Consider the following 22,471-nt stretch of genomic DNA (forward strand, 5'->3'; position numbering starts at 1 on the left):
AAAGCTAAGGGGTCAGGTGGTATTGTTAGGGCCAACTAGGAGACGGATCAGTGGGTATATAAGACCGCTCTTCCCTGGAACACCTGCCTTTTTTGCCTTGCGGCACCCACCCTCCGTCCCTCGTCAGTATGGGCTTTGCTAGTCGCCAACGGGGCTGAGTAGGATTTTTATGGGGGGGGATCCTGCTTTCAGAATCCCTTTGGTTTTGCCTACTCCATACTGCTTGGGTCAATTCGATTGGCTTTCTGGGAGCAGTTCGGGTTGTTATGCTTTGGCTGGCGTGGAATTCGGGTAGGTGAGGTATTTGGAAAAAAAGGAAGGAGGCTGAGGCATTTTGGTAAAGGGCACTCCCTAGGGAACCATCAGTGCCTAATGTCTGGTGCGGATCTGGGGAGTGTCCTAGTGGGAACGGCTTGCGCATCATGGTGAACGCCTGTACGGTGGGACCAGGATGCGGAAGTTGGAACCACATACCTGACTCCAATAGCAATGAGGGATGGCTTTTCCCACATCCTTGGTGGGGAGTTACAGTCCAAGGTGACGGACCTGATTTAAGATTGAGGGAGAATTCCCTACTAGTTAGTCTGCACCACACCTACCCAAAGGAGTTAAAATTGGATTAATTGGATTGAATTTGATTATGGCTTAATATTGGTTATATTTTAATAAATATAACATTATACCATAACTGTGTTACGAGTCTTCTTTGGTGCGTGGCAAACTGATATAAGGTGGATGAGAAATATTTTAATAAATAAAATTAAAATAAATAAAAATTACTACCAGCCCAGTTATCCTGTGTGTGTGTTTGTATGAGCAATGCTAATGATTAGGAATGTGTTCATACTGGGCTTCTTGCAGCACACAAGATCACTTGAGCTAATGGCCACAGTTATAGGCCTCTGTCCATCATCAGCTCCCCAGAACAAGAATAACCTGGAGCTATTACCCCAGCAAAGATCCAGCACAGACTGGGAAATTATATCCTTCACCTTTCTGGTCATTTGCTGGATCTCAATGCACACCTGACCTTTCCCTGGCTTCTCTCCATTCTTGAGTAGACTCAGATAGTAAAGCCTTCTGGAAGCCTCCACCAGCTCTGGGCATGACACCTCAGCAACTTGGGTAGCTGCTGGGGATGAAGTGGGGAGTGTCTGGAGTCCAGGTAGAGATCCAGGTGTGATGTGTGGGAATGCTGGAGGGGGGGCAGACAAGATGAGTCTTGGGATGCTCTACTGTGACAGAAGGTCATTCAGTGTCCCCAGTTGCATTGGAGGTCTTGGGAGGTTTTAACTCTTCTTCCTCAGATGAGTCCCCTCCCTCCCAGTGTGGTTGGGTTGGATTCTGACAGCCAGCCATCTGAACGTTAATGTTGCCCTGCTCATTTGGAAAGAGCTTTTGGAAGCAATGCTGCAAAAAAGCTGCATGAATGGTTCCTGGATCCTTGAGCAGTTTAGGCTGCAACTCAGATCAGCTTGATAATGTTTGTTCAAGTTTTTTGTAAAGAATCTCTGAAAGCAGACAGAGGGTGAGTAGGCAGTACCCATATATTTCAGGAGAACAGAGTAAGGAAGGAACTTACTTCTTGCCTAGCAACTATCTTCTTTTGTTTGAACAGATTGTTCTTGATTTTAAGGAAGCTGCATGTGAGAAAGTTAATCACATATTTAATTCAAATTTAATTAGGCTGTTTTTTTTCAAGAGCAGCTAATTAGCAAAATAGCTGTAGGGCACTAAGGCATCAATCTTACATTGGTGAAGGTTTATATAGAGAGGGAAATGTTTAGGGAAGAATGCAATGAATGAGGACTCTTTAAGACAGACAAGCACACACATTATGTAAATATGAATTGAGGTAATCCTATTGACTGATACACCTTTACTAGTGAACAGCAGGGTTTCTCTAAATAACATTTATTCTACTAATGTGGTAGATAAATCTGCATTTATCTTATAACTGACTTAGAGATGTGAAAATAGCATTTGAAGACAGAAGTTTCTATGTGATTCAAGCAATGCACTTTCAGATGTATTAGAATGTGTTGCTCATATTTTTGGTGAATGCTAGGTTACAGGGCGTTGTCTTAGGGTCGATAATGCAGCCACTGTGGCGAGGCTAGGAAGGTCTGGATCTGGGCAGTGTCTTGGTGGAAAACTATCTAGGAGCCCTATATATCCAGCTTTGAGTTCCATGACAGATGGGATGGTAGAAAGATGGAATGTAAAAGCAAAAAAGAAATAAATGTTGGTCCTGATGATCAATTACAGAGATGAGCAGATCTTTCACAAAATATATTCCATGAGTTTACATTAGGAAGTATTTCTGATCTTGCAAAATATAGTTGACTGAGATTCCCATATATTTAATGAGGGTTAATAAAAGGTCCCTGTCTTACTTTCTCTGCCTGGTCTATTTTATTTTGGAAGGTTTAAGAACTGACACAGCCTTTTATTCTATCATTTGATTTTGTGGCACCCAGAATAAAAAGACTATGTTGCTAAAAATTGGATGCAGATTAGAAATACCACAATACAGTCAATAGAATAGTAGTGACAAAAAGACTTTTTCATGCAGATATTGGAACTGCATGACTGCATATTTACAATATATGAAAGCAAATTCCTAAATATGATTTGTCCTTTCCTTAGTTAATAATGTATGCCTAGGTGTAGTGGCTCATCTATAAAACTGTGTAACAACTGAGCAGCCTGGTAAGTAATCCTATTTTATAACCAATGACAGACAGTCTCAAGATTTCTCTCATCACCGTGATTTATTTATTTATTTACTTCAGTTGTGGAATATTCCATCCATGTACATACTGGAGACAAAAAGAAAGCTGATGCCAGGGGAGAAGCTTATCTCTGTATTCAAGGAGACAGGGGTGACTCTGGGAAACGATGGCTTAATCATTCAAAAAGTGACCCAATCACTTTCAGCAGAGGAGAGGTAAAAGATATGCATAGCAATTGCACACATATAACCATGTCTCACATTGTACATAGAGTATTTTTCCTCAAAAAGAACTATAATCTGAACATTCATATAGGAATCCACTATTGTGAATGAACATTATCCACCCAAAGTTAAGTGCTTTAGGAGAGAGCTAAGTATGTGCTTTATCATTCTCACATCAAAATCAATGGAACTTTAAAAACTTTAGCTGAATGGTACCCACTGTGATTTCTGCTGTTCAGTGAATTGATAGTTTTGAAATACTTATAAATATTTTACACAGAAGTGGCTAGCTGTGAGGAACTGTCGTGCTAACTTCCCAGCAGGTGGGTCCAACTGTTGACTGGGAGGGGAAGGGGTGAGGCGACATGAAGGTCAGCTTGGTGCAAACACACCAGTAGGAGTACTTGATTGGCTCTGCTGGTGCATTTGCCCTGTGCTGACCTCCCCACCCATCCCCCTGCCCCCGTTCCCAGTAAGCAATGGCAACCTTCTTGCCAGGAAGGTAGTATAGTGGCTCTGCCCTGCCTGGCGAGCCACTTTTGACTTTACAAACTGCTTGAGCCATTCCTGTGCTGGAGGGGTGACATGTAAAAGTAAATTTCATAGTTGTCTGCAGGTTGTTCTACTTTATCCAAGGGTGAGATTTCTCTCATTTATTCTGTAAACCAGAATGAGTACCTGTGGTTAATTGTTTAATGGCAATCCTATGCCCACTTACCTGGGAGTCAGACCCACTGAACTCAGTAGGGCTTACTTCTGAGAAGACATGGATAGGATTGTGCTCTTAGTCATTCCGGCTCTATCAGTCAAATCTGTTCCATTGTGCATTCATCATCTTGACATGTGTTTGCTGAATGTCTGATGAATAAATTTGGGAAAAAATTGGTCAGAAGCTACTAAATGTAGGCCCAGTTTAAAATATCAGAATTCACTAAGGCTGTGCATGACCCAACCTATCCACCCCATGGCTCTGATCTGGGGGTTATCAGGCCAAGCCACCCTGGGTTGACCTAGGGATCGCAGCCCTGGATCCAGTCCCAAATAAGTTCAGGAGCAGGGTTAATGTTTAATTAGGGCTTTAAAACCTTGTCTCTTCTTCCCTCCTTTCCAACTGAGGTGTGTGGGGGTCAATTCTGCAGGATGCTGAGATGCCTTCACCCACCTAAGATCAATGCCTCAGCGGGGGCACTGATGGGGGGAGGCATCGCAGCACCCTGCAGAATTAACCCCTAAGCTGAACAGCTGTTCAGTGGAGGGGTTGATCCTTTAGGAAAGCCACTTGCAGAGCAACCCCCACACCCTGCAGAATCTCTGAGGGATCGATCCTGGGGGTGGGGATGGCATCAGGCAGAGAGCAAGTTCGGCCCATCTTCTCCCAGAAGACATAGCCGGCGATCTGAGATAGGTCTTGGTCTTTATGCAGGAGTTTTCCGCCCTGTCTGGCTCTCCTTGCCTGATGCCCCACCCTCTGACAGCACTGGATTGCTCTAGGTCATCCAATCTGACCCATATGATCTATGGGTGTCTGAACATGACTCATCCAATGCCCAAATACTGCCAGTGCCTTGGCCAAATCCTGTGCACAGCCCTAGAATTCACAATCAGAAGATTTTTCAAATATAAGTGTGTTGCATGAGACGGAGATGCACTGGAGGTTGGAAGAAAAACCTTAGAATATTTCTGGAATCAATCAAAACCAAGGAAATATTGGCATTCATAGGGGAAAATGAGCAGCATAGAAGATTTAACTTCTATCAAGAAATATCTTATTTAATAGGGATATTTGTATATATTATAAAACGGAGAGGATTTGTCTATAGAACATAAAGAAAGGACTGAAATATTTACTATCCTTGGTTAGGCCACTCTAGCCTGGTACCCAAGCTCTGGCTGAAGCTAATTTGAGACACTTCAGAAGAAAGGCAAGATCACTAGAGTGTAATAACCATAATTCATCTGATTTTATTTGTTTCATTGTAGAAGCTCTGTTACAAATGAGCAGCTTACTGGAACTTTAAACTGCTCCAGGAAATATTGCACTTCTTAATAATGTGATACTCTGATATTTGCAATAAATTCTTTCTAGTCACTGACACTTAAAATGTCAGTTACATTGCACATCTTTTTACTATGAACTTGCAGAAAATTTCTCTATTTACACTGAAATGTTTGTGTAGAGAAAACTTCCAAAGTAAGATTTTTGCAATGTTTATATTTTAGTTACAGTTCTTGCATGTTAATGGCAGTTGCATCTCACTTCATCCACACCAATAACATTAACTCTCTTCAAATTACAGGTGAATGTTTTCAGATTCAAAGCAGTACAACTTGGGAAGCTGAACCACATCCTTGTAGGGTTTAAAAGTTTCACCAAAGGTATAATTTGTAAAATGAAAACAGCTATATATGTTGAACATATATTAGAAATGTAACTCTACTGATCTGCAGCTGCAAAAAGACAACGATCGAAGCATGCTGATGTGTGAATTACATGCTTTGAAATTTTCCCAGCAGCACTTTAATTGGTAAGAGGCACGCCACCTACAACAGTGACTTATATCTTCAGCAGTGAAAGGTGCTGCATTAGTTACCTCAAAAGAGGCACAGTTGCCACCTGCGCACCTGAATAGCTACTTTGGATGGTTATGGTATCAGCTTTCTTGGGCTTCCTTCATCAGATCCAAAAATGGACTGAGAAGGTGTTTCTACAAATTTAAGTCAAAGGTGCATAGCATAAGAAGAAGGAAAAACTGAGCAATGAAGTGAAAAGGGAGACCGTTTGAACGCAGTTGGAAAAAAACTCTAATTAATGTAACCAAGCACTGGTATGTGCACATGTTTGAGCTTACTCAGTGGCAGTGAAGGTGGGGAAGAAAACTTACTTCTCTGCCATCCAGCTGAGCTATTTAGAGTGGCTAAGGGCTTATTACATACTGGCCCTGGGGAGGTGGTAGAGCCATCTAAAGCCTGCTGTGACATGTTTGCTAAGCATTTTCAGGATAAAATTGCTTCCTTATGTCGGGATTTGGACTCCATTGTGATGCTGATGAACTGAGGGAGGTGTCTGGAGCACTTTCTTGTCTGATGTCATTGGATGAGTTTCAGTTGCTGCGGTCTGAGGACATGGACAAGGTACTTGGTCAGGTCTGTGCAACCACTTGTGTCTTGGACCCTTGCCCTTTATGGCTGATAAAAAATCCAGGAAGCGGACAACTGGTGGGTCAGGGAGATAATGAATGCTTCTCTCCAAGAATGAGTGGCCCCAGCCTGCCTGAAGGAGACAGTAGTAAGATCAATCCTGAAGAAGCTTTCCCTGGACCCAGAAGATCCTAATAATTTTAAACCAGAAGTAAATGTCCCTTCTAGGTAAGATTCTCAAGAAGGTGATTGCCAGCCAGACCCAGGTACTCTTGGAGGAGACAGATTTGCTAGATTCATTTCAGTTGAGATTCAGGTCTCAGTTTGGTATGGAAACTGTCTTGGTTGCTCTATACGGTGACCTGTGTTGGGAGAGAGACAGGGAGAGTGTGACTCTGTTGATCCTCCTTGATCTTTCTGTGGCTTTCGATACCATCAACCATGGTATTCTTCTGGGGTGACTGTCCAAGTTGGGTATTGGGGGCATTGCATTGCAGTGATTCTGTTCTTACTTGGATTGATGGCTCCAGAAGGTGGTTCTTGGGGAGCATTGCTTGGCTGCATGGGCTCTCCAGTATGGGGTCCTGCAAGTTCTGGTTATGTCACCCATGTAGTTCAACATCTACATGAAACTGCTGAATGAGGTCATATGGAGTTTTGGAGTGTATTGTCATCAATAGGCTGATGACACACAGCTCTATTTCTCATTTTCATCTTCTGCAAGTGAGGCAGTGGATGTGCTGAATTAGTGCTTGGTTGCAATGATGAACTGAATGAGGGCCAATAAACTGAAATTTAATCCAGATGGATGGGTGGTTCCTCTGACCGGCTGAGTGGTATGTGGCCTGCTCTAGATGGAGTCACATTTCCTCTGAAGGAACGGGTTCATAGTTTGGGAGTTCTCCTGGATCCACTGCTGTCGCTTGAGGCACAGGTGGCCTCAGTGGTGCAGAATGCCTTCCATCAGCTTAGGCTGGTGGCCCAACTGCAACCCTATCTGGACAGGGATAACTTGGCTACAGTAATCTATGTTTTGGTAATCTCAAAGTTGGATTATTGTAATGTGCTTTATGTGGGGCTGCCTTTGAAAATGGTTCAGAAGCAATTAGTGCAGAATGCAGCTGCCTCATTGTTGACGGGTTCAAGGTGAACAGAGCATATAACACCTATCCTGTTCCAATTGCACTGGCTGCCTTTATGGCTCTTTATGGCTCAGGGCCCCAATATCTTCCAGAATGCCTCTCCTGATATGAATCTACCCGGACCCTTAGATCTTCCTCTGAGGCCCTTCTCCAGGTCCCCCCTCTGAGGGAGGCTCAGAAGGTAGTGACAAGGGAGAGGGCATTTTCAGCTGTGGCTCCTTATCTGCGGAATATGCTCCCCAGTGTCTGCCTGGTGCCTTCATTGATATCTTTTCAGCACCAGATAAAGACGTACTTTTTGCCCACACATTTGATAGCTTGAGATGATGTTTTGTTTTAATATGCTGCCAAACCTTCCTGTGGCTGTGAGGGGGTGCTATTATTATTGTTTTGTTGTTGTTTATTGTTATGTTTTTATAGTGTGTTTTATTTGTTTTTGTTTTAACATTGTGTAAGTTGCTTGGGGACCTTTGGGTATAAATCTAACAACAACAGTAATAATAAATGTAGCCAATAGTGATTTAAGAGCAGATGGACACTATAGCCACAATTAGCCTCTAAGGCTGCAATCCTATATGTGCCTACTTGGTAGTAAGTAGGGCTGTTGCACTGGATCTGACTGAAGCCTAGATCTTGAACCCAACTGGCAAAGCAGCACCCAGCAGGATTGAATGCAGCATCTCCTTCTTCCTCCACCCCTCTCCTGACCATATGTTTAACCAGGGGGAGAGGGAAGGGAGGAAACACAGCATTTCCTTCTTCACCACTGCCTCCCCCGTTAAGCATGTATATTATTTATTTATTATTTATTTATTAAATTTGTTAGTCGCCCATCTGGTAGGGATTATCCTGCCACTCTAGGCGACGTACAATAAAATACAAATACAATCCATACAAACATAAGCAAAAGATTAAAACTACCCCTAGAACTGCAGACTAATGACCTAAGTCCCCTCCCCAGCCCCAATAAAGAGCCAAGTCTTCAAGGCCCGTCAAAAGCACAGCAAGAAGGGTGCCTGGCGGAGGTCAGTTGGCAAGGCATTCCATAGCGAAGGAGCCACTACAGAAAAGGCTCTTGACCTAGTCCTCTCCAGTCTAGCTGCTTTTGTTGGGGGAACAAAGAGTGAACCATTCGTAGACAATCTTGTTTGACAGCGCCCCTGGTGAAAGTGGAGGCGTTCCTTTAAATAGAGAGGGCTGGTTTCAAATAAGGACTTGAAGGTTAAAGTCAGAACCTTGAATTTGGCCCGAGCAACCACCGGCAACCAGTGTAGCTCCCTGAGGACTGGGGTAATATGATCTCGGCGGCGGCTGCCTTTAATCAGGCGAGCCGCTGCATTCTGCACTAGCTGCAGCTTACGGACCATCCTCAACGGAAGACCCACATACAGAGCATTACAGTAGTCCAAATGAGACAGAACCAGGACATACACCACCGATGGGAGCAAACAGCTCAGGAGGTAAGGGTGAATCCTTCGTATGAGGTGAAGATGATAAAGCGCAATCTGACTAATGGCTGCCACCTGCGCCTCCATAGTTAATTGGGAGTCAAGGATGACCCCCAAACTCCGGACTTGGTCACTCAGGGACAGATGTACCCAGTTTAGCTCCAAATTAGTAATCCCCAGCTTAGCCTTATCACCCACCAACACCTCAGTTTTATCCAGATTCAGCCTAAGCCTATTCCTACCCATCCATTCCCCCACCAACTCCAGACACTTGGATAACAATTCTAATGCTGCCAGCGGGGAGGATTTAAATGAGAGGTAGATCTGCGTATCGTCTGCATATTGATGGTATTGCAGACCGGCTCTTCTAATGATGTCTCCCAGCGGCTTCATATAGATATTGAATAGCATCGGGGAGAGGATGGAGCCCTGTGGCACTCCACAAGTGAGAGGCCAAGGCTCAGAAACATCGTCTCCCAGCGCCACTCTCTGGCACCTCCCAGAAAGGAAGGAGCGGAACCAATGCAAAACATTGCCTCCAATGCCCAAGCTCTCTAGGCGATCTAACAGGATACCATGATCAACAGTGTCAAAAGCCGCTGATAGATCTAGCAGAACAAGGAGGGTACATTCGCCTCTATCCAGCACCCTTTTCATGTCATCCACCAGAGCCACCAATGCTGTTTCGGTCCCATGTCTGGGTCTGAAACTTGACTGAAATGTGTCAAGGTAGTTCACTTCCTCTAAATATGCTTGAAGCTGATTCGCTACCACCTGCTCAACCAATTTCCCCAGAAATGGTAAGTTTGAAACTGGGCGAAAGTTGTTTAAGTTCAGAGGGTCTAAGGAGGTTTTTTTTAGAGTCGGAATAACTACAGCCTCCTTAAGGGCCGATGGCAAATTACCTTCGTCAAGGGATGCATTAACCACCGCCTTGATCCCCTCTCCCAGTTTATCCTTACAGTTCACAATAAACCATGCTGGGCAAGGGTCGAGTAAACAGGAGGTAGGTTTAAGCGAGGAAAGAACCTTAATTACTTCCTCAGAGGAGGGGAGTTGGAAATGATCCCATGACCCTAAGGGCATGATGGCAACCTCTGGCTCAGCTACTAAGGCTGTGGCAGGCGGATGGTGCTCTTAATATGGTTGATTTTGTCTGCAAAGTATTTTGCGAAATCGCTACAAGAGGCCTTAGTAAGTTCTGTAAGGTCTGGGGTAACAGGCCCCGCCAAACTACGGACCACTGAAACGATCTCCTTGGGCAGCATTCCGCGGCTGCAATAGAGGTCGCAAAAAACTCCTTCTTTGCTAACCTCAATGCCACCCGATAAGTTGCTGCTGCCACTCTAATCCGTGTTCGGTCCACCTCTGTGTGTGATTTCTGCCAACGGCATTCCAGTTGTCTCACTTCCCGCCGTAAGCCACGCAGCCGTGGAGTGTACCAAGGTGCCATCCAGGCTCTTTCTAATGGAAGAGGGTGTTTTGGAGCCAACCGGTCTAATGCCTCGGTAATCCCAGTGTTCCATCTGGACACCAAGGTCTCAGCTGAATGACCATATGAAGATATAAAGGAATCCCCCAGCTCACATATGAAACCCTCTGGATTCATTAACCATCTTGGGCGAATCATCCTCATGGACCCTCTACTCCTAAGGGAGAGAGGTGGCACTCGAATGTCTGTTCTAATAAGGTGATGATCCAACCAGAATAAAGGGGGTAGTGGCCAAGCCCTCTATTTCTATGACCTTGCCCTCCTCTCCCGGCACAAACACCAGGTCGAGGGCATGGCCAGCTGCATGGGTAGGACCTGTTTGGATGGATTGAAGTTCCCAGGCAGCCATGGTGTCCATGAAATCTCAGGCCACTCCTGAGAGGGGGGCCTCAGAGTGCATGTTAAAATCCCCCAAGACTACCAAGTTTGGGGATTGTGCGCGAGCCTCTAAGACCATCTCCAGCACCTCGGCTAAAGAATGCGATGTGCAGCGTGATGGGCGATATACCAGCAGGAACCCGAGGCCGCCTTATAGGCCCAATCGCCAGTACAGGCAGTCGGTGATCTTAGTCTCCCGGAGGGGAGGCCTGGGGAAAAACAGGGAACTGCGGTAAATAACCACCACTCCTCCCCCTCGGCCACCAATTCTCAGCTGCTGCGCAAACAGAAACCCCGCTGGACATATGGCCGCTAAGATGAGGGCTACCGCCTCATCCAGTCAGGTTTCTGTAATGTATGCCAGCTCATCCAGAATCACATCGTGGATGAGGGGAGTCTTTTGAGTAACCTACCTGGCATTAACCAGCAGCAGTCAAAGGCCAGAGGACAGGATCAGGCGGCCCCCCATTCCTTTAGAACTCTGAGTGGGACCAGCGCAAGTGATAGGCACTATACATCGCCTCCCTGAACCCTTAGGCTGACAAAAACGAGCCTTAAGCCTCCGTCTGCGGCTAGTACCCTAGTGCTTATATATTGAACTCCGGGCACCCCTCCAACACCACCCACTGATAGACACATGACTCACTATAAGCCTACCAGAAATCTACTAAGACACCCCCACTTAGGGCAATAAAGTGGCCTCCACAACCCGGGGCCCTACCAAAAATGACTGGTCTTGTTAAGAGTCACCACCACGCCTCCAACTGATTTAATCTTAATAGTCCAGATTGCATTCACCAGCCATATAGAGACTCTCCGTGCCTTATTAGGGCTGGCCCTCAAATCAATTCAGGGTCCAGATACAGGTTGGGTCATTCTCAGGTCATCCCAGGTCAGATTGGGGCAGATCCAAAGATTGGGTCTTGGGAACTGGATCAGGGGTGTATGCACAGCCCTAGTAGTAAGCCTGATTGAACTCAACAGGGCTTACTTCTGAGTGGACATATATAGGATTGCACTGCAAGTATTCATATTCTACGCAAGTTCTGATTTTGCATTTATTTTTTCTGTGGTTGTACAAAAATATTGACCACATTTGTTCACTGTAGTTTAAAATTGAGACTATTTCTCCACACTTTCATTTACAAGCAATTTTTCATTGTGATCATATGTTGAATTGTCCAAAATTGTTTAAGCCAATGTCAGTATTAAGAAAGAGCCATCTTTTTGATGAAGCATGTGAAGAGCGTGAATAATAATAATAATAATAATAATAATAATAATAATAAAATTTTATTTCTAGGCCGCCTATCTGGCCGAATTAACGGCCACTCTAGGCGGCGTACATAGACTAAAATATAACATAGAGTAAAATACAACATATAATACAAAACAACAATAAGTATACTCAATCCAAACCTACCCCCATCATACAAAAATTTAAACTAAATTAGACAGAAGTCTCGAATGCCTGCCTAAAAAACCATGTTTTCAGTTCTTGGCGGAAGCCTGTCAGGGAGGGGGCATGGCGGAGATCATAAGGCAGAGAGTTCCAGAGGGCGGGGGCCACAATTGAAAATGCCCTCTCTCTGGTCCGCACCAGCTAAGCTGTTTTAACTGGTGGGACCAAGAGAAGGTCTTGGGAGGCTGATCTCGTTTGGCGGCCTATCTGGTGATGCTGAAGGCGTTCCTTTAGATAAACTGGACCAAAACCGTGTAGGGCTTTAAAGGTTAAAACCAACACCTTGAATTGGGCCCGGTAAACAACTGGTAGCCAGTGCAGATCTTTAAGTACTGGAGTGATATGGCGAATGACCACAAAGAAAATCCTTTGCTGAATTAAGCTGCTTGTGTAATATATTAAAGATGCAGATCATCTAGTTGCTCTTCTGCATCCAGAAATTAAGGCTGTACACTTAGATTCTGTTGCTGGATTGTATGTAGATATTACGATATATGTATCCAGCACACAGAACAGGACTAGTGAGCCTAGAAGTCACCCCAGAAATTAATTGCACTCTTCAAAGCATTCCTTTTGAATGTTTGAATCCTGATGGGTTTTTTAATGTATTCAAAAGGAATTCATATAGTTGTTAGTAATAACTGACTCATTCCTGTAGTGTTTTCAGTGTGCAGTGCTTCACCATTCTTAATCATTTAGGCCATCCACAAAAAGGCGATGAATGGTAACACATTTGTTTCTTGTTTTCCTAGATGATTGGTTCCTAGAAAATGTTGTCATAAAAGAAGGAAGTTACCCTTTTACCACATACACCTTTGTTTACAATAACTGGATTAGTAAACATTCAAAAAAAGATTTTACAGAACTTTCGATTCCACTGCAAGGTAATACTTTTTAATTTTTTTGTGGTATTTACATAAATCCATGCTTTAAAACAAGCACCCCAATCCTAAAATATATTTATTCATAAGTAAGGTCCACATAGAGTCCCAAGTGTACAAAGGACTGAAGCCTGGGCTGCTCAAGAATCAACTTTAAGGCATTCCCAAGATAAATTTTCTAACACAAACTCAAATTTTATTGGAAGTCAATGAAACTTAAGCTTTCTGAATTTCCAATATTCAAGATAATCTAGAGGCTTGATTGTAAGACCCAGAAGGGCTGCATTGTCAAGGCAAATAGGATCAGGCCCATGATCCTGCCCCAATATTCTTTATACTGCAATCCTAGGGAGCATTTCAGACCACAAATCATCTGTTCCTGAGATGTTATTTGAGCATTGCATACTTGCTACGTGGAAGCACCAGAGAATAAGATGAGAGTGTAAATATGAAATACTGAAGATAGCTGAGTAATGTATTTTGGAATTTACATTAAGCTTTAACTGAAATATGCATCAGGATGGATATATGTTTATTTTTCATTCAGAAATGACTGCAACATCTGGTCCAGTGAAAGATTTTGATGTTAGAAGCCAAGGACAATGGAGAATGTGGGTGGATTGTGCCCATGTTCCAGAAAAGATTCCTGTTATAAAAGTGCTTGTGTATGGAACCAATGGGACATCTCTTGCACAGAGAGTTCAGGATTTGAAAAATGATCCATTTATGGTGGGTTTCTAATATCTAATTTCTAATGGTGTTGACTATGGGCAGTATTCAACCAACCCATCCCATCAGGGCAAGGATTTCCAATTCTGCAATGGGACTTTCCTCCTTTCCTCCCCCGGTGAACACTGCACGACTTCCCCAAATCTACTGCAGAGGGATGGGGAAATCTTAGAATGAATTTAGGGGGTGCTCAGGGGGACAAGGGGGGTTCTGTTGTGCAAACAGAAATCCTTGCGCTGATGGGACTGTGATTTAGCACAACATTGAATTCAACCCTGCCTATTCTACTTCAGATTTTCATGCCTTGTTTCATACTACTGCATCACTTTAATTGACACAGTTGATATTGCAGAGAATCCAGCTAGTGCCCTTGTGCTCACAGAAGGGCCTTTGATTCAGCAAAAGTGTCTGCTATCATAGAATAGTAGAGTTGGAAGGGGCCTATAAGGCCATGAAATCCAATCCCCTGCTCATTGCAGGAATCCTTAAACCAGCTTCCTGTTGAATGCCTCCAGTGTTGGAAAGCCCACCACCTCCCTAGGTAATTGGCTCCATTGTTGTACTGCTCTAACAGTTAGGAAGTTTTTCCTGATGTTCAGCTGAAATCTGGCTTCCTATAACTTGAGCCCATTATTCTGTGCCCTGAACTCTGGGATGATCGAGAAGAGTACCTGTCCCTCCTCTGTGTGACAATCTTTCAAGTACTTGAAGAGTACTATTATATCTCCCTTTGGTCTTCTCTTCCCCCTTCAGTCTCTACTCACAGGGCTTTGTTTTCAGTCCCTAGATCATCTTTGTTGCCCTCCTCTGAATCTATTCCAGTTTGTCTGCATCCTTCTTAAACTTCAGTGTCCAGAAATGGGTGCAGTACTCAAGATGAGGCCTAACCATTGCAGAAGAGAGTGGAACTAGTACTTCATGCAATTTAGAAACTATACTTCTGTTAATGCTGCCTAAAATAGCATTTCCCTTTTTTGAAGCCACAGCTCACTGTTGGCTTATATTCAGCTTGTGATCAACAATGCCAAGTTCCTTCTCACATATAGTGTTGCTGAGCTGGGTATCCTTCATCTTATAACTGTGCATTTGGTTTCTTTGCATTTATCTTTGTTAGATTTCATTCTGTTATTTTCATGCCGATGCGTCAACATATCAAGATCCTTTTGAATGTTGTTTCTGTCTTCCAGAATATTAGCTATCCCTCCCAATTTTGTATCATCTGGAAATCTGATAAGCATTCCCTGCATCTCCTTATCCAAGTCATTAATAAAAATGTTGAAGACCACTGACTCCAAGACTGAGTCCTGTAGTATCCCACTCATTACCTCCCCCCAGTTTGAGAAGGAACCATTGATAAGTACTCTTTGAGTATGATTCTGTAGCCAAATGTGGATGCATCTGATGGTTGTTCCATCCAGCCCACATTTAGCTAGCTTGCTGATCAGAATATCATGGGACACTTTGTCAAAAGCTTTGCTGAAGTTAAGACATTTTATGTCCACAGCACGGTCTACCATTCTAGACGATCAAAAAATGAGCTAACATTAGTTTGGCAGGATTTGTTCTTGACAAATCCATGTTGCCTTCTAGTAATCACTGCATTGTTTTGAAGGTGCTTACAGACTGACTGCTTTATAATCTGCTCCAGAATTTTCCAGGGATTGATGTGAAATGGACATGTCTGTAGTTCCTAGGTTCCTCCTTTTTGCCATTTTTGAAGGTAGGAACAATATTAGCCCTTCTCCTGTCATGTGGCACTTTACCCATCCTCCACAACTTTGCAAAGATAATAGACGGTGGTTCCGAGAGTTCTTCAGCCAGTTCCTTCATTACTCAGGAATGAAAGCTAAATGATGAGATGGGGAGATTATTTTATTCCAATTCCTCCTTCTTTCTACAGTCCCTACACCACTTTCCACCCTTTTCTGGAGGGCTTCCCAACTCTATGGAGCTGATTTTCAGGGAGTGCTGAAGGAGCTGTAGCAGTGAAGGAGAATCAGCAACATTAACTTCTCCTCCTCTTCCAATACTGGAAGCTTCCCCTGGATTGCAAGTCCTCTGGTGGCTACAAGAGCATCAACTCTGTTATTTCCAAAACAGTGTGAAGAGAAAAAAGTTGAAATATATGCCCACGAATAACTATTAAAAATGAGACATACTTTTAAAAAATGAGAATTTTGAATTGCCATTCAACAGCACCCCCAAAATGAATGCAACCCTTGTTAGCACCATATGAGATCTATTAACTTGTGCAGTTATGCCTCCACGTAACATATGCAGCTTTCCATTCAGTTCAAATGAATGTCAACACTACCACGCAGAATATCCATTCCCAAAGTTTCATTAAGACACTAGAGAACAATACATATTTTACTCACCATTTGCAATCTCATAACTTTCAAAACTGATTTGTGAAACCCTTTTTTAAAGTCTTATTTATTTAACTTATTTATGGAAACCACAATGGCTTTTTGCTAGCTGTTAATGAGTATCTATATATGATCAGCATTTAAGAATAAAGTACAAATGATAAATACTGAGGTTGAGAAAAGGAGTTTTATCAAGATGCTCCATATTTTCTTCAACCTTTGTTTTTAACAGTTTCTATTATTGGATTTTGCACCCTTTGTATGAGATACCTGCAGTGGTTCAGCAATTTCATTTACAGTGCAATCCTATAAACACTTACCCAGAAGTAAGTCTCACTGAGTTTAATGGGACTTATTCCCAGGTAAGTGTGTATAGGATTGCACCTTTAAGATTAAGATTGCAACAGAGCTAAGGTGAGTGACAAAGAATTTAAAAAAGATATGCTGTCATCAAAATGAATGTGTGACGTGTTCAGCTAGCAATATTTTCTTTTATTGAACAGCTGAGCACTGGCGATGTTGGCAGCATCATAAAGACATCCTTTATGTTATCCAGCTCAAGTGTGAGTAGAGGAATTAAACTTCTTAAGGTATGTTACAATCTTACATTACCATGTGTAACACAGCACAATACTTGGTACGTCACCAGTATTACGTCTTAAAATACAAGCTTTCTATTTCTGTAATACTGCAGGAGCTTGAGAACTGAATTGCAGGTTGTTTTATTTGTTTACTTCAGAAGTTCATAACCTATATAACCAGCCAATCCATAGAGTCTAACACCAGGTAACAAATGTATTTGTACTGCTCAAATTGTTTTTATTTACAAGCTCTTAGAATAATTTCCAGAAGACTATAAGAAGCCAGTGGAGATACTGGGGAACTAGAGTAATTTTTAGCAGCTCATTTTAACTGAAATGACCCTATGAAGAAAGTAGGGTTGAATCTTACGGTTACAAAGGCTTGAATAGCAGTTATTCAATCTGAGGATGAAAGAAAAACATGGTTCCAGTTCAGACTGGAACTTGTGCATTCAGGTGTGACAGTGGATTGAAGACCCAGCCCAAGGTTATAAACCTGAACAATTAGGGAATTCCTGCCCCCCTTCCCAAGTTACAGAGCCTGTCAGTCATCCTTATTTCAGACTTCACTGGGTTCAGCTTCAGTTGGCTGGCTTGCATCCAATCCCCTATGTGACTGGCACAAGGTAAGTATCAAGACTACAGAATCTGGATAAGATGAAAAGGAGAGAGAGAATTAAATGTATAACATACAGATCAGACCAAATCCTTTGTCTCTGTATGATCATATTCAGTAGCCTGATACACATGGAACAGGAGGGGGTACAAAACAGAGTTATGGGTCACTTCCAGACAACCTGTTTAATGATCATTCAGCCTGATTTCTTCATAGGGAGATTAGACAATGTTTCATCAAGTGTTATCCCATACTTCCCAATGCATTTCCCCATAATTTTCCTTCTCACAAAAAGAAAAGAAGAGAATATCTTTTGGAGAACTGGGTTTGTTTTGCAAGATTCCCAACTCAGCTTTAATTGCGCAGCCTGGATTTTCTGGGAAGTGGGTGAATCTCACCTCCAAAAAGGGACAGTCTGGAAATATCCCTGGATAACCACTGATCCATTATCCTTTGAAATATCTCTGCTAAGAATGAATTGAATAACTTGAGAAACTCCAGTGGTTCTGCAGCCATGGCATCAGCACCTCATGGGCAATGGCTTCAAAGGCTAGAGTAAAGAGGCAAAGGAAACAACTAAAGCAAGGCAAACAGTGATGAAAAGGCATGTAAAAATAGTATATGTGAGGTACCAAAGCAAGAGAAGGTTTTGAACATTAGCTCAAGAACAGTAGTTTGTCAGCCAGGCCAATAATAATAATGATAATAATAATAATAATGATAATAATAATGATAATAATAATGATAATAATAATGATAATGATAATATACCAACAACAACCCGCCCTTCATCAGCAGGTCCCAGGGTGGGTTACAGCAGTTTAAAATTCAGTATTAAAAACCATTAAAACGAATTACAATCAGCACAAACAAGGTCACACCTCTTAGTTTTCTCAGTATAAAGACACCTCATCCTCTAAATATTGTCTTTTATCACACTTAGACAAGGAAGAAGTAGTGTGAATATCAATCTGTGTTGCTATTACATATGCTGTTTTTGTGTTCAGTAGCTGTATATAAGAATCTGCTCTCTATGGCTGTCAATCTAAATCTTTATATAAGTCCTGAATTTACAATGTAAAAAACAATCTTTTCCTGTATGCAATGGGTAGCATTTTCTTTGCAGTGAATATTCTCTTTTTATAGCACAATCTTTTAAAATAAACTAGATATCACAGCAGTATTAAAAAGGCATTGGAAATGTGAAGTTCTTACTACAACATTAGTTAAATCCAGTCTGTATGATATGCATAAAAGGGGAAACCACAGATTTATTTATTTATTTTTGTAGTCATAAAAACAAGGTTATTCTAGAGAAAAGAGTTTACTTTTTCTCAAAAGTGAAGCTGGTCATTTGAGCTTCAAAAACAAATGTAAGGAACCATGTGCACTGCCACAAGCTCAATTGGACAAAAGGAAGGATAAATGTGACAAATAAATAATGTGTAGCCTGGGTCTTGGTACGCTATTAGTGATACAGAATTATAATTTAAATGACTGTAAGGAATCCCTGTCCCTACCTCACCCACTGGGAGACGAGACACTATTTCATTAACATCAATCAATCAAATGTTTATTACAATCAACCCACCATTTAAACAAAGTACAAAATATAAAGAAGTACAACATCACAGCCCCAATAGAACCAGTTATGAGTTATTAAAGGTGCAAGCTAAGAACTGACACTCATAGCAGGTTAAGAGATATTAAAAGCATTCAGACATATTGCTACCTGTTCAGCAATAGATTTATTAGACCCCTCAAGGAACTTACTCAAAAGTGTCTCTATGGATTGATTGGAAAACTACCTCATGAGGGGATACATTATACTTTTGTCCATGCCCTGGTAACCTCCAGGTTGGATTACTGTAATGCACTCTATGTAGAGCTGCCCTTCAAGTTGCTCCGGAAGCTGCAACTGGTGCAAAATGCAGCAGCATGGCTGCTCACTGTCACCCCGCTGCTGAAGGAATTGCACTGGCTGCCTGTTAGCTACCAGGCTAAGTTCAAGGTTCTGGTATTGGTCTACAAAGCCCTATGCAGCTTGGGACCAGGATACCTGAATGATCATCTTACTCCTTATGCACCCAGTCGATCACTGCACTCTGCAGGTGAGAGCCTCCTGCAGATACCATCTTATCAGGTGGTCCGTTCCGCACAACATAAGAAGAGGATCTTTAGTGTTGTTACACCTACCCTGTGGAATCCCCTCCCCTTAAATATTAGATAGACACCATCTCTGTTATCTTTTCGGCTCCTATTGAAGACCTTCCTCTTTCAACAAGCCTTTTAAGTAGAGCCCTTATCCCAGTCTGCATCTGTGTTGGAATTACTTTTTAACATGTTTTTAAAGCTTTTTTTAAAAAATATGTTTTGAAAAACGTTTTGTTTTAATATATCTTAAAAGTTTGTTTTTATGATGTTTTAAAGTGTTTTTAGTCTTTTTGTTTGCCGCTTTGGGCTCCTACCGAGAGGCAGGGAAATAAATAAATAAATACTTTCTCTGACCCCTTGATAAAATCTGCAGTAGAACACACAAGAAACTGTTTGAAGCTCTAAGTCAGGGATGGGAACCTCAGGCCTGTGGGCTAAATGTGGCTTTCCAAGCCTCTCTGTTTGGCCCTCAGGACTCTCCCCGGGCCATACCCACTCTCACAGAGCACCCCTCCTTAAGTGTTTTTCCTGACTGGAATGCAGCTTGATCTGTCATAATGTCTCTTGCTTGTCTGCAGAGGTATGTGCTTGTAAGAACCTCTGGCTTTAGCATGACCAGACATGCTATAGTTGCATCTATCTGCTCTTTATGGCTGCTGGAACAAATTTACCTCTGTTTGTAAAGAAATCTTGAAGTAATGCTCTTACTGTATGCTCTGCTTTGGTTTTGGCTAATTTGCCCTGCGCAGTCCAATGGGTAGAGTCATGAAACCAGATCCGAAGGTACTTGTAGGAATTTTTGTTCTTATCTGTGGTCATCCATGTCCTCCTGCAGCTCCGGATGAAAGACTTGGACACAAAAGAAGAGCTGGGCTTTCACCCTTTAAACCAATGGCTCTTTGAAGAAGATGGATCAGAGACTGTGACAGAGCTAGCAGCTGTCAGACCAGATGAAGCACCACTTAAGGGTATGTTGCCCAACCCCCAGAACAAGCAAAAATAAATGCTCTCTGTGAGAAATTACCACTGTAAGAACATGACAGGAAGAAATAAACCTTATTCTAGAGCAGAAGTGACCCCCCCCCCGAGGGCCTCATGCAGTGATGGTAGGTAGTCCATGCTGCATGCCAGTGGGTGTGGCTCGTGAACAGCATGGCCAGTTGTGGGCAGTGTTGTTAACATACTCATTCAATGCTCTCTCTCTCTCTCTCTCTCTCTCTCTCATACACACACACACACACTTTAACTTCCCCCTCTTCACTGCAGAGAAACTTGCTGTCTTCAGGCTGCTTTTAGTATGCCATTATGCACCAATCCTGTCTGCACTGGGAGCATGGGGAGGGGAGGGTGATTAAAACCTCCATCACATAGCACTCCTGATGCAGACAAAATCACAGTCCCTGCACTACTAGCAGTCAGCTAAATCGAGGGAGGGGGAAGCAATGTAAGTATATTTAAGACCCTATCCATTCAGTTTCCATCCATTCTGTGTTGAACATGGAAGATCAGCAGGGGATGTTTAAAGCAGGGTCTCCAATCACACAGACGGTTCTATTCCCGTTTAAGTGAACACAAGGAAAAGCCCTCTGCAAGCCTTCCCTGCTTAATGTGAAATGGTTGTGGCTGACATGCAGGGGAACAGCAACACATGGACATGTTGGGATGGAGACTGCATGTGCACCCTTGTTCACAGTTTGAGCTTTCATGTGTTCAGGCAAATGCCCAAATATGGCTTTCATACCATTGGCATCTCTAGGACTTTGGTGGCAAGCCTAAGATTCTTTCTTGGGAATAAATGGAATTTACTTCTAAATGAATGGGTCTAGGACAGGGGTAGCTACTGTGGTGCCCTCTAGATGTTTTTGGACTACAACTCCCATCATCCCTGCCAATTAGCCATGCTGGCTGAGGCTGATGGAGGTTAGTGTCCATCAACATCTGGAGAGCATCACATTGGCCACCACTGGTTGTAAATCAGGCTGTAGATCTGTTTAAATGCACGGGATCTGTTCTGGATGGGGCAACATGTTATGCTAAACAAATGTTTAAAAACTTAGAGAAATGAATGCTTAAGTTTCATTAAATCCAATAGGATATAGAACACACTTAAGTAATTAAGTTTTGTTGATCTCACGTTAAGTGCCTCTCACTCTTCCAGGATTGCATCTTCTGAAATTAAGGATTTTAGCATGTCAGACTAACAGTGACTTCCTTCACATTTCAGCTCAAAAACTCAGATAAATCAGCAAATTTAGTTGCACAGTTCTACACAGAGTTAATGTAGCTATTGTTCTATTTAAAATGTTCTGTCATACTGACTTACAGAACTGTGTGTTGTCATCCAGACATCATACTAGATTATGATTACTGTCTGTTGTGAATAATATTAATGCAGATCGATATGAAGAGTTGAGCCACTTCCTCATACCACTTTAATTGCTAGTGGCAGCAATTATCTAACTGGCAGGCTCAAAGGGAAAGCAGCTGATCTGGAACAAACAACAGGGCTTTAGCACTGTTAATTTTACATTTTTTTTCTAAATGAAAATCAGCTGCAATGAACAGATTCTAAATCCTAAACAAAGGGGAAATTTCTTTTGGTTTCTGCAAGAATGAGGTCAAGCTTCTTTTAATTGCACTTCTTAGTCATTTTGACATAGTTTAATGATAAAAATTCTGGCCAGGGATACCAGTATAGAATCAATATGGTTCATATTTGACTAATAACCACATTGCTCTAAATGTATAACACCAGGCTAAAAAGTGGGACCACTTTTAGTAGTAGTACTATAGCTTTTGGAAGTTTGTACGTGGGTGATGTATTTCAAGAAAGTATACTGTGAACCGGGATATTTCTTGGGAAATATGGTATTGATAAAATCAGAAAATAAGCACCATGTTGAAATAGAAACAAATGCCTCAAATACTCATTTGCACATATGTAATCTCATTGAGGATGCACTCCATACACTTTTACCTGGGAGAAAGCCCCATGGAATTTAATGGGACTGACTTTTGAGTTGACATGTAGAGGAATGCACTAAAGAATAATTCCTTCACCACTTGAAAATAGCTGTGGTAATCACGCTGGTATTCAAACCTGCAGTGTTCCAGCCTCAGGT

General features: G+C 42.3%; 1 protein-coding gene across 1 annotated transcript in view; it reads left to right on the top strand.

The window, feature by feature from the left end:
* The window catches only part of RP1 (RP1 axonemal microtubule associated), a 296,219-nt gene that overhangs the window by 203,688 nt on the left and 70,060 nt on the right, over positions 1-22,471 (top strand). Inside the window, exons 36-41 of the mRNA XM_061598841.1 lie at positions 2,796-2,950; positions 5,257-5,335; positions 12,772-12,903; positions 13,448-13,629; positions 16,502-16,588; positions 20,185-20,317. Coding sequence (XP_061454825.1) covers positions 2,796-2,950; positions 5,257-5,335; positions 12,772-12,903; positions 13,448-13,629; positions 16,502-16,588; positions 20,185-20,317 — 768 coding nt within the window. The remainder of the gene's footprint in view (positions 1-2,795; positions 2,951-5,256; positions 5,336-12,771; positions 12,904-13,447; positions 13,630-16,501; positions 16,589-20,184; positions 20,318-22,471) is intronic.

Source organism: Rhineura floridana, chromosome 1 (genome assembly GCF_030035675.1).
Source record: "Rhineura floridana isolate rRhiFlo1 chromosome 1, rRhiFlo1.hap2, whole genome shotgun sequence".
Classification (NCBI taxonomy): domain Eukaryota; kingdom Metazoa; phylum Chordata; class Lepidosauria; order Squamata; family Rhineuridae; genus Rhineura; species Rhineura floridana.